The 20,504-nt window shown below is 31.9% G+C and overlaps 1 protein-coding gene across 5 annotated transcripts; it reads left to right on the plus strand.

Annotated features, from left to right (window-relative positions):
• The first annotated feature begins 1,859 nt into the window (after positions 1-1,859).
• On the plus strand, positions 1,860-10,951 carry LOC107870617. 5 transcript variants are annotated; one of them, XM_016717199.2, is made up of 7 exons: positions 1,874-2,250; positions 2,783-2,896; positions 3,824-3,904; positions 7,057-7,229; positions 7,710-7,806; positions 9,645-9,748; positions 9,852-10,951. In XM_016717199.2, exons 1-7 carry the CDS (start codon positions 2,053-2,055, stop codon positions 9,889-9,891), a joined length of 807 nt encoding a protein of 268 aa, XP_016572685.2. In that variant the 5' UTR covers positions 1,874-2,052; the 3' UTR covers positions 9,892-10,951. The 5 variants fall into 5 exon arrangements, with proteins under 5 accessions (XP_016572686.2, XP_047269089.1, XP_016572687.2 ...); XM_047413134.1 differs by having other exon boundaries at positions 1,875-2,250; positions 10,433-10,951; XM_016717200.2 differs by lacking the exon at positions 9,645-9,748 and having other exon boundaries at positions 1,860-2,250; positions 10,433-10,951.
• Positions 10,952-20,504: the final 9,553 nt, after the last annotated feature.

The raw sequence follows: 20,504 nt of genomic DNA on the forward strand, positions 1-20,504 counted from the left end.
ATATTGTTTAGATCTCTTCCAAAATAGATGACCCATCTGTTGTAACTGATGGACCATTTGTTAGAAAAAATCAGAAGTCTTGAAAGTCATCTATTCGAATAACTCTTAGGATTTCATTCAACAGATGAGTCATCTATTGGAATATTTGCTTTGTCTTTTTCAACAGATGGTTCATCTGTTGGAATATTTGCTTTGTCTTTTTCAACAGATGGTTCATCTATTGGAATATTTTCTGTCTTTTTCAACAGATGGTTCATCTGTTGAAAAAAAATAAACCAGTAGCAAGATTATCAATAGTAACAACAATAATATTACCATTTATCAATACACCACATTTACTAATACAACAACACCAATAACAATAACAGCTACCAAAGACACCAACACTACCAACAACATAAATAAATCAACACCACCAACACAACACACACATACACCAAGAACATCAATATTTATCAACTCACCAACCCAACAGTCCAACACACACCCAACAACACCAACATTGTACGAACACAAATAATAAAAAACTTTTAAAAAAAAAACACAAGAAACACCAACAAATCAACAGTTTTTGAATTTTGTAACAATAGATGTCTCTGGAAAAAATTTAAAATTCAAGTTTCACTATTTTTACAATAATGTTCGAGAACAAGAACTACAGTAACAACAAAAAAATTCATATTTCACTCCAAAAAGATATCATATTTACAACAATCATTTAGGAGAAGAAATACCACAAATTAGGATTTTCTTGAGTCCTCATTTTGTTTTTTAAGCAACAAATATTAAAATTGTTAATCCATACTAGAAAAGAAGTTAACCCTAGTTCCTCTTTTTCTTCATAACTAAAAAGTCCTATTTTTTTATTTGTGAAAATCGAAAAGGAACGATAAAGAACTCGAAGTTATTGTCGTCGAAAGTAGCTGGAGAATATTGTCACATCGATTGACGGTTGAAAGTCAAAAAGAACTCAAAACTATTGTCGCCAGATGTTGAAAGTCATCGAAGATTGAAGGTCATCGAAGGTTTGCAGAATTGTTGGGAGAAGTTTGAGAGAGAGTGAGGGGGAGAGAGAGAGATTCGAGACATTGAGAGCGAGGGGAGTTTTTGTTGTGGGTTGATTGTATTTTTGAAAAAAATAGAAAGTTTTAAAAATGGAAAAATACATCATTTCCCCCCTAAACTTGTCTGCACAACTTACTTTAAACCTTTAACTTAATACATATTTATTTACCCCCTTAACAACTTTAAAATGAATTAATATCACCTCTAATGCTGACGAGACATTTTTTTAAAAGGAAAAAATCGTGTACCTGAAAAAAATCACTTATATATATACACACAAATATGTATACATGTATACATATATATATACATATAGATATATATATATGTGTGTGTATATATATTTATATATATACACACATATATATATGTGTGTGTGCGCGCGCGTGTGTATAGATTGATAGATAGATGGACAGATAGAATTATTTTTATAAAATATTTTTTTTGATCGCTTACGTGGCTCCAACGTGACATTGTATGGCGTTGATGTGTAGGCACGCGTAATACACTCTCCGTTATGAATGGTATTATATCTTTTTAGAGTGGTATTTAATTCATTTGAAAGTTGGTTAGGAATGTGAATAATTGTCCATAAAGTTAAGGTGTTAAAGTAACTTGTGATGACAAATTTAGGAAGATTTTTATGCTTTTTTCCTTATTAAAATGTTAATTAAATTTCCAATTAACTTAATTAAATTTTAATTCAATATTTGACCCCTCCCCCACTTTCCCCCCCTTTTGGTGAAAGTCAGCAATACTCAAAAACAAACTTAAAAGCACCTTTTCTTCAATTTTCTAGATTCACTCTTCCTCTCATATCTTTTTTACAGTGCATGGTTAAAATGATTTAGCTAAATAAATTAATGTGGTCATTAAATTTTCCTCATCCGAATCCTAGGCCGTAATTTAATTGGGAACACACACAATAGATAAACTATACATTCAAATTAAAACTTTGGGGGATAGATTTTGAAGGAAGAGTAAAAAATGCAATCACTGAGTTTTAATTTTAAGGGGGGAACGAAATTGTCATGGCGCAGTGGAGTGGAAGTAAGTAGGCAACAAAGGGGAAATGTAAAAATTATGGCGTGTGTACCTGAGTCTGAGAGCCGGAGTTCGTCCCTTTCCCGTAGCCAGACTTATGCTCTTTTGAAACAGCAAATGGATGTCGCCGCCAAATATGAGGTCACCATTTTCACAAATATACCTTCATTTTAATTTCGTTTATCTGTATACAGTCAAACATGTGCATACATGAATAATTAGTATATAGTTTAGAGTATGAAGTATGCTGTTTGTTAAGTATTTGACTCCGCATAATTAGTCACTGCGTTGGATTGAAAATGTGTTCACCAAGTTATTGGGAAATACATTAGTACTAAACCCCTCCTCAATATCCGGTTATGCTGGCGTCTGCCTCCCCCGGGTTTCTCCATGTAAAACTTCTAGATGTTGTTTGTTCACATCAATTATGATAAGACAACTTTTAGCACGATAGGCATTGGCTTAACTGCTAGATATTCTTTGTTTGCGCCTTTTTGTGGACGTTGAATTCTACTCAAATGTGTTAGTTTTGCGTTGCTAGCTTAAATTTTTTTATATTGCTGTAAAAATTGGAGTACAGTGTCTTTGTGAAAGCTTTAGAAATTCAAAGCTTTGTTGGTAGTTGCAAATGAATGTTGTTTTGTTCACATGCTGAGTTGGATTATATATATAGGACTACAAAGAGGCGGCGAGACTTCGTGATTCTTTGAAAATATTTGAGGATGCAGAGCCTGTTTTGCGGCTTAGGAGATTGGTGAAAGAGGCTATTGCAGAAGAGAGGTTTGAGGTACCTCTTCCTTTCTCCCAAACACGTGTTATGAAATTGGCTTCTTTTAATATGCATAAACCGAATCGTTTAACAAGCAAATTACGAGTTAAGATATATAATGCTAAATTATTTAACTCTACCTTATGAAATTAACAAATTTGGCTTGCTTTTGGATTTATGTCTCAGTTCGAAACATACTCACCAAGTGAATTTCTTATATATCTTGGATTTGTAATAGAGTAAAGTACATCTTTTATATCTAATTTATGGAGGTCATTCTTATTTTGAGTATTGCATATAACACCCTATTTACAGTAACATGCAGGAATGAGATTGTTAAAACGAAAGACATTTTCAAGTAAATTCTTTTATTTGTATGCACACTGAAGGTAAGGCTTAAAATTTGAAGGCAACTGATTGTTTTTACTCCATCCAAAATTGAATTGTAAATGAAAATTTGTTTTCATCAGTAAAAAGGCTGATAAAAAGGCTTTTTAGATACCAGCTTTATCATGAGATGTAACACCAGTAAGATGAGGTCCCTTCTTTTACATGTTTTCAAAGTTAGAGAGTTTGTGCAAGTTCTAACTGGATGAACAAAAACACACAACTTATAAGGTATCAAAAGCGCAATCAGATTTTGTTGTACTGTAATACTATATTGTTCTAATATCATGGCACACATTTGAGTTTACAGGTCAATTCTGTATTTTATTTTCTGCATTTATTTATGTGACATTATTGATCATCATAACGCATTATAGTATCCTGAAGCCTAACAATTATTTCTTTTGAAAATCTCAAGGATTAGATGTGCTGCATTAGAATGCTATAAACTTCCTCATCTCCTTGGTAGTGCTACATCAACTATCCATTGATTATTTGAATTCACTCATCATCTGAGTTTCACCCTTTTTGGCCTGCTCTTTCTTTATGTCTTCCCAGGATGCAGCGAGGTTCCGCGATGAGTTAAAGAATATTGCCCCACATTCACTCTTGAAATGTTCAAGTGATGCAACAACACTGGTATGAGACAACCAATTTTTAATCAGGAATTGTCATGCTTCTATTTCACTTTCTTTTACTAGCTGGATAACCTACATTGATACTTTACCAAAGTGTTTTGCGTTGCTGCTTATGAAGTTCTTTTGAATAATAAGTTTTGACATAAGTGGCATCGTATACTTAAGGACAAAAATGTGGGAAAGAAGTAATGAAAATTTTGTATTTTTCATAAATGTTCTCATTATGTTCCACCATCCACGTATTCATGCACACGGGCTGTTGTTTTATGCCTCTTAACAGTTTCCCCCTTTCCCCTGAAAAAGAAAAGAAAAGATATGCTATATATGATTCGGATGTCATTTAAGACTTTCCTATTGTTGGGTCTTAATTAAGAAATTTTAAGTCTGAAATCTTCAATTTCTCATTCTTGAACTGGGGTGCTCAACATTAGCTGTAGCACTAGAGTCTTCCATAGCAATCCATGGTCCATGACTCTGAGTATGTATATGTGAAGTTCAGTTCAAAGGTTTCTCCTATCCTGGACTGTGTGAAGGCCATATCCCGCAGTCAAGCGAAATATTATATCAAGACTTCTGATATCAACATTTCCACGTATGGTCTGCTCAGTCATATGGCTAGGAACAAACTCAAGCTTATTTGGATTTCATAAAGAGTATAATTCTGCCTCTAGTACTACAGTTAGAATTAGCACACTAGTTCCAACTGTTATCAAATTTATTCATAACTTGGCAAATTTTTCCATCTAGCAATTTGTGCTCTAATATAGCAACGAGAGCAACATTATTTTCTCTTAAAAAGATGTTCATCTCCTTCTGTTTATACACTTAATTAACCCCCTGTACATTCCATGTTATTATCTCCATATAGATATAGGAGTCTTTTCCAGTACCCTGCTACTCCGCCCTACTTCTCCTTCAGAATTCATTTTTGCACGCATGTCTCTGATAGAGTGCTAAAACCATTGTCCACTTTAATAACTTGTGAGTTTTGATCACTGGTTTGCACAGATCTGGCTAATATTTATTTTCCCTCTACCAACTTGCCATGGCTGTTCAGGTGCCAAACTTGGGTCCTCACTACTCTGAGACTGGTTACTCTTCTTAACTGTTGTTCAATCATTGAGCTGCGTACTCATGGGTGGATCAGTTTCTGAAAGATTGTGTGCCCGTATTTGTTTAAATTTCTTAGCTTTTCCTTCCTCAGGGGCCTTGTCTTGAGCTTCTTCTTGAGTTCTCGGAGGAGGCTGGCATGCGTGAGACAAGTCGAACAGAACTCCGTTCCAGATCATATTCAACAACTTGGCCAAATATTCTACAGCAGGATCCAGAACTTTGATCCTTCTCTGTAGCTCTTTGGTAACTCCATTTCAATCAATACCTGAGCAAAGGATATACCCTCCCCTTTACTCGTGCACTCATCAGTATACAGAGGATTTCCTAAGACGCTTTCAGTCCTGCTCAATGAGTCAACTCCTCAGCAGCTTAAAGACAAATTTGGGAACCGAACCCACAAAGGGGTAGTTTGAAGGATTTCCGAGTTAAAGTCGAATTCAGGTGACCAAACCTTCAAAATCATAGCATTGTTTTTGAGTGTATAAGGCCCTGACCATAGGACACTGTCACGATCCTCCATACTGCTAAACTTCAGCAAGAAGTACCCGTCATTGTGATAATTCTCCTTCGGCTTTGCAATAAAGTTCCATTGGGAAGGCATGAACCTTTCTAGAGCACCTATGGTTGGGCAGTCCCCAACCACATAAAGAATTAATGCGTGTTTCCACTCCAATTTCCTTAGCACTTCGTCTTGATTGAGAGCAACAAATTTTTCAGCATTCAGGATAGCAGGGGGTATGAAGCCAAGTGACATACTTCTCCCTGCTAGTGTATGTCCCGAGAATAGATTAGTCCAATTTTTAGGATCATCTGCCGGTAGGTTAAGCTCCAATTTATGCTGAGCTGCACTATTGTTTCCCCCTTCAAGGGCTTTTTGTATGTTCTCCGCAACCATAAACAATTTCTCACACTTCCATAACCTTGATTAGGGCTAGCAGATTTACCTGATACTGGTCTCAATTGGTTCTTCCCCTCTTCTCCCTGTGTCACTGATGTCTTCGAATTTATCCAATGGGCCAGTTGTCTTTGACCCCTTGTGATTGTTCTTGAACTGCAGACATGTTGCCGATATCTAGACTCGTACAGATTACATCCCCAAACTGACAGTCAAGCGACACCACCTTTTTTGCCTTCTTTGGATGGCCCTTGGGATTTTCCGATTGTGAGCACGATAGCATTAACATGCGCCGAGAGAAAGTTGAGTTTTCTTGAAACTTTTTTTCACTGGCACTATATAATTGACACTGGCACTACTGCGCTTAGGTCAGTTGGTAGAGAGTTTACTTGGACTAGTTTTCATATCTATAGTAAGATAGACAAGGCCATAGTTAACGCTGATTGGTTGCTTCAAATGCCTCAAGGAGAAGTGGTGATTATGAATCCTGTATTCTCGTATCATTCCCCTTTGAGTGTTGACATTGGAGATGGTAATATTAGTGGTCCTCATCCGTTTAGATTCTTTAATTGCTTGGCTGACCACAAGGATTTCATGACAGTGATGGAAATATTTTGGGCAAGACAGGTGAGGAAAACTGTCCTTCATGGCTTATGGCTTAGAATAAAGGCTGATTATACAAGAGGTGTTTTGTCGACGTTCATGAAGGTGAAGATTGCAAAAATATTGGAAGATATGAATTTCTATCCTAGTTAGCTAGTCTAGAGTAGGAAGAGCATTTTGCTGGCAGATTCTGAGCCCTGTTGGTTGAATTTGTCTTTCTTTTGTACTTAACTTTGTCGCTTTGGTAATAAATCATTTATTTACCCAAAAAAAAAATAATAATAATTCAGGTGTTTCGCATTAAATCTATCCAAATAGACGCTGTAATATAAGGTATTAGAATCTAAATAAGGGCTGGCCTAACTCCTGTCGATTTTTTCATATGATTGATTGATGGTTAGATCTTTATACCAGCTAATAATCATACATCGTGACAAGTACTTTTGAAGCCTGAACAGCTCCTAAGGAGACTTTACCTAAGCTTGTTGAAACTGAGCAGTTCTGCAATGTCTGAAATTCTTGCTCGACTTTGCTTTGTCTAGGGAATCAGGATTAAAGTTAGAAGTGTGTATATAGAAGGTCGAAGTCATCCTTCAAAAGGCCTTTATTTTTTTGCTTATAGAATAAGCATTACCAACAACTCAGATCGTCCTGTTCAACTTCTGAGAAGGCACTGGATCATCACTGATGCTAACGGAAAAACAGAAAATGTCTGGTGAGTTGCTAACTTTGTTGTTTTTGCACAGTTGAGGGAGACAATATTGTTTATGTTAGATTTATAATGTTCTTGCTTCTGTATGTGTCCTGTAGTTTCTTGTTCGTGGTGTTTTGGTGATATTTGTGATTTCAGATAGATAATTTATAGTCTTACTTTGTGGGTGTCTTGTTTCTTTATTATCTAGTGGCGTGTTATCCCATTTTGTTGTTTGTTTTTATGATTTTTGCTTGTTATACTGTTATTTGTCCTGAGTGGGGGTTCTATCGAAAACAACCTTTTTACTTCATCTGAGGTAATGGTCTGGACTGCATACACTTTACCCTCCCCAGACCCCACTTTGTGGGAATACACTAGGTATGTTGTTGTTGTTGCTTGTGTAACTTTATGTTGTCATCGTTCCCTATGGTGGCCATTTAACTCTTTTCTTGTTTTGAAAAAAACAATTGGGCTAAACATTGCTATCGTTCATTCTTATAGGGGAATTGGTGTTATTGGTGAACAACCAGTGATACATCCCAACACTGGTTTTGAGTACTCTTCTGCATGCCCATTAGGAACTCCAAGTGGAAGAATGGTAAGAAAGTATTTTGTTTCCCCTGTTCTTTCCTGCATGAAATGCTACTTGCCTCATTTTCATTTTGCTATGGCATTTTAATGCTGAGGTCGATATGTAATTGCACCCACTTACAAAGATCATTGTGCTGTGACTGTATATGACTCTGGGCTCTGATTTTCTTAGAGGGAACTTGGCTCCGTAGTATTCCAGGAAAATAAATTAATGAATGACAACAGTTTTCAGAGGTTTAAATTATGTACTCAAGTGTGGCTGTACGATTTGCAGTGTACAATAGAATTTTGTATGTAATGATACAAATGGAACAATTCTTTATCTTGAGCCGGGGTCTATCGGAAACAACCTCTCTACTTCTTCGGAAGTAGCGGTATGGACTGCGTACATCTTCCCCTCCCCAGACCCCACTTTGTGAGAATACACTGGGTTTGTTGTTGTTGTTGTTGTTGTTGTTGTTGATACAAATGGAACAAATTGGAACCATTTCAGTTAAACTCTGGTTAGCACTTATGCATGCTTTATACTACACACACACATAAACTTGAAGATACCCATTAATGGTAATAAAACTCTGTGCAAGGTTTTCTTCCTGATATTGGTTGCTACCCTTGATCATTTATATACTGCCCCAAACATCTGAATGAAGTTTCCAGCTGAAACGGAATTTTACTATCAAAGTTGCATTGTACATTCAGAATAGTGAAGACATGACCAAGGTGATACTTGACATGTACCTCCTCTTATAGGTCCATCACGAGGAAGAAGAAAATCATGATTCGCTTATCCTACACACACATGCGCGCATACATGTACACATACATACTCTTCCGCTCCTTCCCTTCAATTCTAGAGGATGAAGTTAGCAGGGAGAAAACAAGAAGAATATGGAATTTAGAACATTCTATCTTGTATACTCGGGACCTACTATGCACACTGTAAAACATTTGCTAACTGCTGTGTGCTCAAAATTTGTTGCTTCACAATTGCTGATTTATTAGTTTCGCATAGCTTACCTACTCTAAGGGGGTCGTTTGATAAGATGTATAAGAATAATGCAAAATATGGTGTTCTAGTAATGCTTGTATTAGTAATGCTAGTATTAGTAAGCGGTTTAAAAAAATGTTGGTATTAGTTATACTTGCATTAGTTATGCTGTGATTTTCCTTATGCGGTGTTTGGCTTATTAGTTTCACATAGCTTACCTACACTAAGGGGTCGTTTGGTAAGATGAATAAGAATAATGCAAAATATGGTGTACTAGTAATGCTTGTATTAGTTAGCGGTATAAAAAAATGTTAGTATTAGTTATGCTGGGATATTTCTTATGTAGTTTTTGGTTTATGAGTTTCACATTGCTTACCTACACTAAGGGGTCGTTTGGTAAGATGTATAAGAATAATGCAAAATATTGTGTACTAGTAATCCTTGTATTGGTAATGCTATATTAGTTAGCAGTTTATAAAAATGTTAGTATTAGTTATGCTTGCATTAGTTATGCTGGAATTTTTTTGATGCAGTGTTTGGTTTGGTGTAAAAAAACTAACATGCATTTGCATAATTTTTTTGTAAAAAGTATTTGTTTACAAAAATACCCTCTACAAATATGGTGGAAATGATGTGAAAAGGTTTTGAGGGTTAATTGTGTCTTTAACCATGCTAATGCAAGGATTAATCATACATAGATTGAAAAAATGTACCAAACAAGGTGCTAGTAATACACAAAGCAAATGCATGCATTAGATTTTCTAATTCACTCTATCAAATGGACCCTAATTGTCATATTTCTGTTTGTTCCTTTTTTCTGAATTAAATTTGAACTAATACACTTGTTTAAACTGAAGAGCAATGTTCGGAACTCGGAAGAGAAAAAGATTTCAATTGTCACAAGGATGTGCAGAAGAATAGAACAAAACAAACTCTGGAATCTGGCAAACTATGCAATAATGTAAAACATCATCACTAATATTTAAAATTTAAAGTTACAGATTGCAAAGATAATTCAAAAATTAAAAACCTGTGACTGAAAGCTTTGTAATTTTTTCTAACAGATATGGTTATCAGGATTCAGTTTGGAATTGCAGATGTTAAAGGGAAATCTAGCATCTAGTCGATTTTGTCCTTTGATGCCTTATAATAGAGTGATATTCCTATTTTTGGAGGGTATTACTGTTAGATCGTTCTTATTTTCTGGTAAATAAGAAATGCATTTACTGGTTGGGCTTTGAGGGCGACAAAACTTGCAAGATTTCTTTGTCTTCTTTTTGACCTTGATGTGCAATCAACAGGCATTAGTCATTCTATTTCTAGAATTGCTTTCCTTCTGGGCTATGTTGCTCAGGCTTGGGTGTGGGTACCCGATACGGGGGTGGATCTAGGGGTCAGACTCTTCATCACATAACTTTAGAATTCGTGAGTATGCATCCAAGAGCTTATATATATAGTCAAAACACCCAAGATGAGTTGACCAAATGTGGCGCGGATCCCAAACCTACACCTACACCTATGTCGTATTGACATGGGTGGCAAGGATTTTGAAGAGTCGGCTCAAACCCTCGGTGCCCTTCCTTTATTTCTTTGTTCCTTGTATTTCTAAAATGCATCGTCTCTCTGATGGTCTATTACGATACAGGAGGGTGACTTCGAGATGAAGCATATTGACAGAGTAGGCTCACGTACATTCAATGTTGCAATTGCTCCTTTCTCTCTCTCCAAAGTTGGAGATGGCAGTGATACCTTTTCAGATGGGAGCTGAGAATATTTTTGAAGAATGAATGGAGGTTAATCGCCTAATTTGTACAATTTTTATAGAAAGTTGTAGGCCAAGGTCTGTTGTAGTTGCTGGTAAATAATAAACTCGTGATATCGGGATTCATTGGGTGTAGATGAGATGCTACAATAGACGTATGATATTCCCATGGGTAGCCAATGTGGAACATAGGGATCTAATGCATTGATGTGGATGTATTGTTTCACATCTTGCAAACTTTGAAGATCATGTGTAAATTGAAAATGTATATAGTATGTGATTGAGCTGTTACATTAGCTGTGTCCTTTTGGCAGCTAAATTATGGTATCTGCATAGGTTTGTGCCCTATAGTTTTGAACTTCTTTGATCGAAAAATTAAATTTTGGCTATTCCTTTTTTGTATTTGTTGTGTAATTAGCCTGTTTACCTTACCATTGTTGTCTATATACTTTCTCTTGCGACGACTTGTGGGAAGCTAAATCCAGCTCCAAAATTTTATTTTATTACACATTGGTTATAACTTATATACTATATATAAATGAAATAATTTTCAAAAATTGAATAACGTCACTCCCCCCACCCATTCTTGCCTTCTCCGTCGTCTTTTCCCTCTCGTGTTCAAAACTGCCAATTTTAATCGTCTTTGTCACAGATTCAAACCTTCGTTGCTTGCTTTTTCCTCCTCATAGCCACATGGAAAAATGAGTTGGGAATGCCTCTCTCAAGTCTTCAAAAAAATTAAAAGTGATAAAAGGTTCCACAATATTATTAAGTTAAAAAGGTAAAGTCGCTTAAACAACTGGCCCAACAACTTTGCATAGTTATCGATAGGGGTGGGCATTCAGTATTCAGTTTGATATTTTCAAAGTTTGGATTTGGTAATCGGTACTTGAAAGTAGATGTCACATATCATACTTTTAAATATCGGTTCGATAATTCGGTAATCGGTAAATTAAATTTCGGTTCGGCACGATATTTGGTAATATACCATATTAAAGTTGGAGATGTGCAAACTACGTTTAAACTTCAAAGAGTATATTTAATAGAAACCTTATTTAGTATTCTTGTTTGTGCTTTTAACGAGTATATTATCAAGGTCCAAGAGATTCTTTGAGATGACTAATACTATTATCTATTGGGTTAGTTAGACATATCGTATTATACACACACGCGCGCGCGCGCACACACACACATATATGTACTAGTTTAATCGCACGTGTCTCGCACGTGTAACATTTAATTATTTAAAATTAGACGATCTTGTTTATTGCAAAGATTTTTAATGACATTTAAAAAGTTCAAATCACTTCTTAAAGATTTTTCACACTTCAATATAATAATGTAAACATAACATATATTTTATTCTAAGCACAAATATATTTTTTCCAAAAGTTTCAAGTGGTTAATGGATCGTCACTTTTGCATTTGTCATGTAGTACCTCTTTTCCTTAATGCTAGCTAGAGGCTAAGAGAGACGCATCGATTTGAACGATATTTGTAGTACGATTTTTTTTATATATTTAAAAGTTTTTCTTATTTTTAAAGTCACATCTTTAGAAAATCTTTGATTACTTACATAAAACATTTAAAAATTTGGTCCTTATATTTTTCTTTTTCTCACGCTTTCATATTTATTTATAGATTTTTTAAATATGCTTAAAGTGAACTTTAATTGATTTAGAATTCTTACACTAATTAAAAAGGTATTAATTGTCATTAATTTTTATGAATTTGAGATATTTTATTATAAATATTTAAGTAATTTTTAACTCTTAAATATTAGGAAAATAGGTTAAAGACGATTTTGTCTAAAAGCAAAGGCTTTTAATGGAGGACAAAAAAGTTCAAATAATATTTTTAAGGTCTTTACACTTTTAATAGAGTATAGATATAGATTAATGTTATATACATCTACAATATATTATTTACTATTTTCTCAAATTATTGTCCTTTAATTATTTTCTAATAAAGAATTTAAAATCAACTAAAATTTGATTTTGACAAAGTTGTCCAAATATTAGTATAGTACGTGTTACTACTATTTGTGTTGTAAATTATTTTTTCTTTGTATAAAATTAGGACTTGATTTATTTATTTTGCAAAACTGCTTTTTATGTCTTCTGTTTTGGACTTGAGGAAGAAGCAATTCATAATAGAATTTATTTACACCATATTGACTACTCTAGTTTCAATTTCTTAGCTATTTCTTTAACTTTACAAATGTTATTTTGCATATTTCAAATAATAAAAAATTTAATACATAAATTTAGTGGATTTCAAAGTCATAAATATAAAAAAATAATTAAATTCCTACATAGAAGAGAAGATTATAATATTAGCATGAACACAATTTTTATTGAGTGAATTTAATAAAACTATCAACATAGGCTTATAAATTGACTTGAACATAAATAGAAAAAGGGACATGAGATGCCTATCTTTTTTATGTTGACGTGTATGCCAATGTCCAAAGCAAAGTTATAGTCACACAACAGTTTCGATTAGAAATTTTCAATTAAAAATTTGAGAAAATTATCAAAGAGGGAGAATTAATTGTCAAAGAAATATTAATTATGTATGATTCATATATAATCCTTAAATTTAATAACTAACAAAAAATAAAAAATAAAAAAAATAATGATAATGAATTTTTTAAAAAAGAGACTTCAATCAAAACCAAAATATAATTAAAAAAAGCATAGAAGTAGAAGAAGTCATGCGACCTGTGGAATCAACGCTCTTATACTTGATTAGAACAAAATATACACATAAATAATGTAAGTTATAATATTTTTTACTATTCTACCTTTTTCCTAGTGCTTCGCGGGAAATTAATAACTCAATCATGAATTTGTGGTCGTATGATCATGATATCAGTTGAATTCAATGCAATAACAAGGTCAATTTTTCTACAATAGCCAAAGACACAATGTTAATATAATATTTATTGGTATAAATGAATTCAAAACCTAAATAATTAATTTCTAATAAACAAAAGATCCACAGATTTTAGTGGTAGAGCTATCTATTTAAAAAATGTATTATATTATTTTCTTTGGTACAAATAATTACTAATTAATTGTATCATTGTATTTCAAAAGATATACACCATGAACATAAAAATATCATATGTTTAAATTTAGAACATCTTATAACTATAAAAAGAACTGTGCCACTTACAAAACAAAAGCAAAATAACAAACTATTAAAAAAAAAATAGCAATTAAAAATAGGAATAAACAGACAATACTCAAGAAAATTAAAACCACCTTTTTAAAAAAAATTATTACCTAATATCAAGACATAACTGAGGAGAACCAAAAGAACAAAGACCGAAAGTTTAAAACATGGTAAGTATCCTCAAATCCTTTTATAATCACATTTAGTAGAATTTGTCTTGTTCAATGATTCTTGAATATATTCTTTTAAAATTATATTTCAAAGGACGAAAAGTTTAAAATATGGTAAGTATCCTTTTATAATCACTTTTTAGTAGAATTTGTCTTCTCCAATGATTCTTCAATTTATATCCTTTTAAAATTGTGTTTCAAATCCGACTAAATTCAATTGCGTTTAGAATAACGGTCCATACAAATTTTAAAAGTAAAAGAACAATTTTTTCTATTGTAGATTGTCATTAATTCTAGTGATTTCTAATAAGAAAAGGTTTTACCATAAATATATTTAATTATTTTTTATTTTTTATATATTAGGAAAAAATAGTAAAAAGACGATTTTGTCTAAAGCAAAGATTTTTAATGAAGAGCAAAAAGTTCAAACAACATTTCTAAGGCTCTTCACACTTTTAATATATTATAAATAATAATTTGGTATTCGATAATACCAAAGATCAAATGGTATTATTATCTTGTACCAAATCCAATCCTGAATATCAAAATGTTGAAATTTTACTCTCAAATACCATACAAATATCGAATACCAATTACTAAATTTTGATTTGATTCGGTAATTCAATTTCGGTATTTTATGCTCAGTCCTAGTTGTCGAACAAATTTGATAGTTATCGGAACAACTTTTATTGTTGTTGAGATAACTTTTATAGTTGTTGAAGCGAAAATGTTAAAATAAAAAACTAAAAAAAAATTATCACTTTTATCTAGTTCTTAAAACTTGAAGGACCCCCACTTAATTGACAAACTTATTTGTCACTTTGAATTCAAAATCTCCACATTCATAGCTTAGGGTCTCAATGGTAAGGTTCGTGCGGTTATTTTATAAAGTGTATAGTTAGACATATAGTATTATACACACACATAGACACACACACGCACACGTGCAGACACACACACACACACACATATGTATAAATAATAATTCGGTATTCGATAAATACCAAAGACCAAATGGTATTATTATCTTGTACCAAATCCAATCCCGAATATCAAAATGTTGAAATTTTTCTCTCAAATATCATACAAATATCAAATACCAATTACTAAATTTTTTATTTGGTTCGGTAATTCGATTTCGGTATTTTTTGCCTAGTCCTAATTGTCAAACAACTTTAATAGTTATTGGAAAAAATTGTTGAGATAACTTTTATAGTTGTTGAAGCGAAAATGTTAAAATAAAAAACTAAATTTTTTTTTATCACTTTTACCTAGTTCTTAAAACTTGAAGGACCAACCCCCACTTAATTGCCAAATTTATTTATCATTTTTAATTCAAAATCTCCACATATCATATCAATTTTTCGTTTATTTTATTTTCTATAATCAAAACTAAACTTTTCGAAATCATTCCATCATCTTGATTTCTTTTGATATCGATACACTTCAATTAATTTTCTGTAAAAAAAATAATTTTAAATATAAAGTTGGAACACACCACCATGTACATTTGTGCGACTTTGACAAAAGTTCTCTAGACATTTTTACTGTAGAGATTCATCGCATTATTTTATGGTAGTATAAAATAATATTAGGCAAAAACATATAATTTAGATCAAACGAGCGGAAAAAAATCAATCAAGATGAAACACTAGGACTAAGCTTACTTAAATAAAGTATCCAATAAGAAAATTTTAATTATAAGAGAGGAAAATCATCTAATAACTTGTGGCTTGTTATATCAAAGATCATTAAAATATCTTATTACTATTCGAGAGTTGAGATGCTAGAACTAATTTAATTTTGATTGTGGTAGTACAATAAGTTTCAATATTAGGAATTTGGGTGTTAATTATGTTGTTGCTTCCATCACCCCGGGCATAAATCAGAAAATTAAATATTTTATTATTTTTAAACCTAATATATACAATGTATTTTACACATGTATTATTTGGTACGATTCAAAAAATTTCAGTTAATTTTTATAAAATAAAAACATACATGATTATCCAATACGATTACAAATTAACATAAAATCTATCGATTTTATTTTAAAATGCCTAAAATTCAAATCGATACAATTCTTTATTAAAAATGTCTAAAATTTGATTCAATTTTAAATATTTAAGTTAGTAATTATTGATTTAGTGTATTTTACATAATTTTCAGATATTATATATTACTTTTTTATCTCTATTTATGTGACCCTAATGGAATATCAGAGAAAGTCAATCAAATTTATTGTATATGTTTTGATATTTTAAGTTGTTAATTATTATTATTTATACGACTTTCTACGTAATTTTCAAGTAATGTATGTTACTCCCTCTATCTCAATTTATATGACATTGATAGAATTTGAAAAGCCAGACAAATTTTGCATACATCTTTAAATATTTCAATTTGATAATTATTGTGATTTATATTATTTTCACGTAATTTTCAAATAATATATCCCAATATATATTGCAGTAATAGATTTTTGAGTCAACCAAAATTTTTTATGTGTCTCCAAAAAACTTAAATTATTACTCGTTATAATTTTTTACGTAATTTTTATATATAACAGATTAAAAATAAAATAATTAAATTAAAATAAAAAATACATGAAATTATAAAAATACCCTCAACTAGAAGCAGATTGTTGGAAGCAGGCATGACAATCACCAACTGTCTGCTCACTCACACTTATTAATAGTATACTAGATATTGGAGCCTATGCCAACACGGGCCAAATGTATGTTATTTTTTATCCCAATATATGTGACACTAATGAAATTTAGAAAGTCAACCAAATTATTTGTATGATTTTTAAATATTTTAAGTTATTAATGATTAATTTATAACATTTTTACATAATTTTCAAATACTATATGTTACTCTTTTTTTTCTCAATTTATGTGGAACTGATGAAATATTTGAGAAAGTCAATCAAAATTGTTATATAATTTTAGATCTTTTGAATTGTTAACAGAAAAGAGACAAATATACCCCTAGACTATGATTAATGATACTTATATATCCTCCGTCATACTTTGGGTATACATATGTCCCTACCATTAATGAAATGGTACGTATATGTCCCTCACACTAATGGTAGGGACATGGTATACTCAAAGTATGACGGATCGTATATACATACCATTTATCATAGTTCAAGAGCATATTTGTCACTTTTTTATTTTAATTTTCTTATCCTAAATAATTAACCCACACCCACTATCCAATTCAAAAAATTTACTAACTGATCCGATCCCAATTAAAATCCAAGATACGTCTATCTAATAGATGCAATTTTTCCACCCCTATAATAATATACACACAAAATACAGTAACACCCACTACTACTAATTTTTTTTAAAAAAAATTAGCCCATAATGCCCCAAAATAATACTAAATAAATTGAACCCCTCGCGCTTCAATTTTCAGCGAAATTTCGTCGGAAAAATACTATACACCACCGATCAACACTACATAGCCACCATCTCTGTTGAACCAAAAAACCCCATCGGCGAATCATCGCCACACCCCTTGCTCCGACCACCTGCGGCCTAATCTCGACTCCTTCCTGCCAGTAAACACCAACTAGCAGCAACGACCAATCACTGCAATTTGATTGGGGTTCACGTTTAAGAGAAAAATAGAAGAAGTATCAAAATTGAAATAAAAAATAGAGGCCAGGTCAAGTTGATTTGAAATCGAGTTCGATGAGTTTATAGGGTCGATAGTGAATTTGGATTAATTATTTGAGATAAAAGATTAAAATAAAAAAGGAACAAAATATCCCCAAACTATGATAAATGATGCGTATATACCTTCTGTCATACTTTGGATACACATGTGTTCCTATTGTTAGTGTCAGGGGCATATAAGTACCATTTCATTAGCGGTAGGGGCATATGTATATTCAAAGCATGACGGAAGGTATATACGCACTATTATCATAGTTCGGGTATATATTTATCCCTTTTTTCGAATTGTTGATTATTATGATTTAAACGATTGTCTACATATTTTTCAAGTAATATGTTACTCCATCTATCCCTAATTTTATGACATTGATAGAATTTGAAAACTCGAATAATTTTAAATACATCTTTCAAAGATTTTTATTTGATTATTATTGTAATTTATATTATTCTTCACAAAAAATTTAAATTATATATTTCAATTTATGTTTCATTGATAGAATATTGAGTCAACAAAATTCTTTGTGTTTTTCAATATTTTAAATTACTAATTACTCTAATTATAATACTTTTACGTAATTTTTAAATATATAATATATTAAAAATAAAAATAAACTAATTAAATTAAAACATAAAATATGAAATGATAAAAATGCCCTCGACCAGAAACAACTGAAATCAAGCATAACAACCACCAACTGTCTACTTCAGCTGTCTGTTCACTCATGATTCTATATAATAACAACTAGATGGCCCGGATCCATGCATAACGAACACTTTCTAAATAATATTGTACTAATAATGAAATCCAACATTGGGAAAGGTAATATTTTGGTGATTCTGTTGTTATTTCGTAGGATATCGAAACAAAGAAAATATTACTTAACTAAGTTTTTTTTTTTTTTTGATTAATGAAAAAATTTAAGATAGTATGATTCATACTAAATATTAAGATGGTATGATTCATAATATATACATTTTGTGGAACAAAATTATTTTTGAGCTTGTTAAGAAAGAAAAAAAGAAAAGAGAAGATATTGTACATGCTGTACATAGTCCAACATATGTATGATGTATGCTATATGCTATAAAGCCTGCAAATTAACTAACTTTAACAATCACCTTCATTAAGTTTGAGAGAACTTTGATATGTTAAAGAAAATGACTCTTTCATCACCTGAAAAGAAAAATTAAAGAAATTTGAGTCCAGAAAGAAAAAAAACTTAATTGCAGTTGAAGATATTGTCCACCGATAACAATACAATGATAAATATATGTAAAAATCTTCAAGGAGCTCTATAAATATCTATATTTAATACTTGCTAACATAATTGAAAATAAGTGTTATGTTTGCCTTACTAAATTCAGAGATTTAGATAAAAAAATCAACTACTGTATCATATGATCACATAACCTAAGTTATTTTCTTTGATTGCAGATCCACGTTAAAATTTATAGCAATGCTTATGTAAATGAAATGACTAGTATAGTATGTTCAAAATTTAAATGTTTCTCCTTTTCACCTTCTTCAAGTGTAATATGTAAAATATTCCACTATAATATAGTACTTTTTTAGTAGTATTCTACTGGTTCTCTTTCTCCCACCCCCTCCAAAGCCAACATGGAGTTAAAGAATCAAACGATAAAAAGATTGTTTTATTAGCATATTAAATTTCAGTCTTAAAGCAAACACAAATATTTTTATATTTATAATATATAAATTTTAGACATTCTACGTTACAATGAACAATACACATCAAATCTAACGTATTGTTCCTAGAATAATACACGTCCCAAATGCTTAGAATAATGTCAATCATATTGCAAGAATTTTTAGATAGTAAATAGTTATTATTCTGTAAATTCATAAATCTTTATTCATAGTCATAGGGTTTTGGACCAGTATCAAATTAGTATATTCAAAATATACTGAAAGTAAGCTTAAGATGATTTTGAAACGAAAAAAATAATGATGCAAGTGATAAGGCTCTTTCATGGTAGCAAATAAAATGTCAAAATACACCAAGTAACTCCATCCAATTTAAGATTACAGATTTTTTTTCAATGACTTTCATTTATGAAGCCAAATTACTTTTTTCTTAATTAAGAATGTTTACATTGTGCATTATCAGTCATAGTATCGCTAACTGTACTGCAATAATTTCATTGAGTAGCATTACAACCTACACATATTATGATGATACTAAGATATTAATGCATCATTTTTGAGTGATCCAACGTAGTTCTAATATACAAATTATTATATAACTCTTTTGAGGTGAGTATGTAGATTTCGTATCATTCAGACAATTTTAATTTAAACGTGATTTTTTCTTAAACTAGCTATCTAGGTAAAAATGTTTCCTCTTATCTTAAACTTGCACTAACACAGAGCATTTGTCATCTTTTTCCAATTCTATTCTTATGTATTCAAAGAATGCTTTTTTGCTAAGAAATTTGTTGCTTTTATGTTACAAAGCAGCAATATCAAGTCTATTTCTGAAACATCCTGAGTTTCTGGCCTTTGAAAAAATTTCCTGGATTTCTAGTCTCTGGACAGGATACGACTAAGGGAAACGACTTGTACACTGGGATACGAGTGGTGGGGGTTAGTGTATGCTGACCAGTGTTGGTTGGTGGGTTTATTTTGGTTTCTGAAATGGATACGACTTGGGTGGTAAGAGTTGTATCGGTGGACACGGGTCGTTTGGTTTGGGTCTTTGCTTTACTTAATCGTACACTTGGTAGACTAAGTTGGATATGAGTACGAGTGGCTCATCATGAGCCATAAGACAGGGTATGAGTCGTACCATGAACTCGTATGGCGGGCAGTGTTCAATCATCTTTAGGTTCTATTCTACCAGGGGTATGGATCATAGGTATTAGTTGTATACTGGGATACAACATAGTTTGGGG

Source organism: Capsicum annuum, chromosome 5 (assembly GCF_002878395.1).
Source record: "Capsicum annuum cultivar UCD-10X-F1 chromosome 5, UCD10Xv1.1, whole genome shotgun sequence".
Classification (NCBI taxonomy): domain Eukaryota; kingdom Viridiplantae; phylum Streptophyta; class Magnoliopsida; order Solanales; family Solanaceae; genus Capsicum; species Capsicum annuum.

What these genes read in the sequence shown, in the direction of transcription:
- LOC107870617 (XM_047413133.1), top strand. Translation starts at nt 2,053, where the DNA reads ATGCAATCACTGAGTTTTAATTTTAAGGGGGGAACGAAATTGTCATGG. An exon ending in ATGTCGCCGCCAAATATGAG is followed by an intron (nt 2,251 to 2,782) that starts GTCACCATTTTC and finishes TTATATATATAG; the next exon opens with GACTACAAAGAGGCGGCGAG. An exon ending in CAAGTGATGCAACAACACTG is followed by an intron (nt 3,905 to 6,073) that starts GTATGAGACAAC and finishes CTTGAACTGCAG; the next exon opens with ACATGTTGCCGATATCTAGA.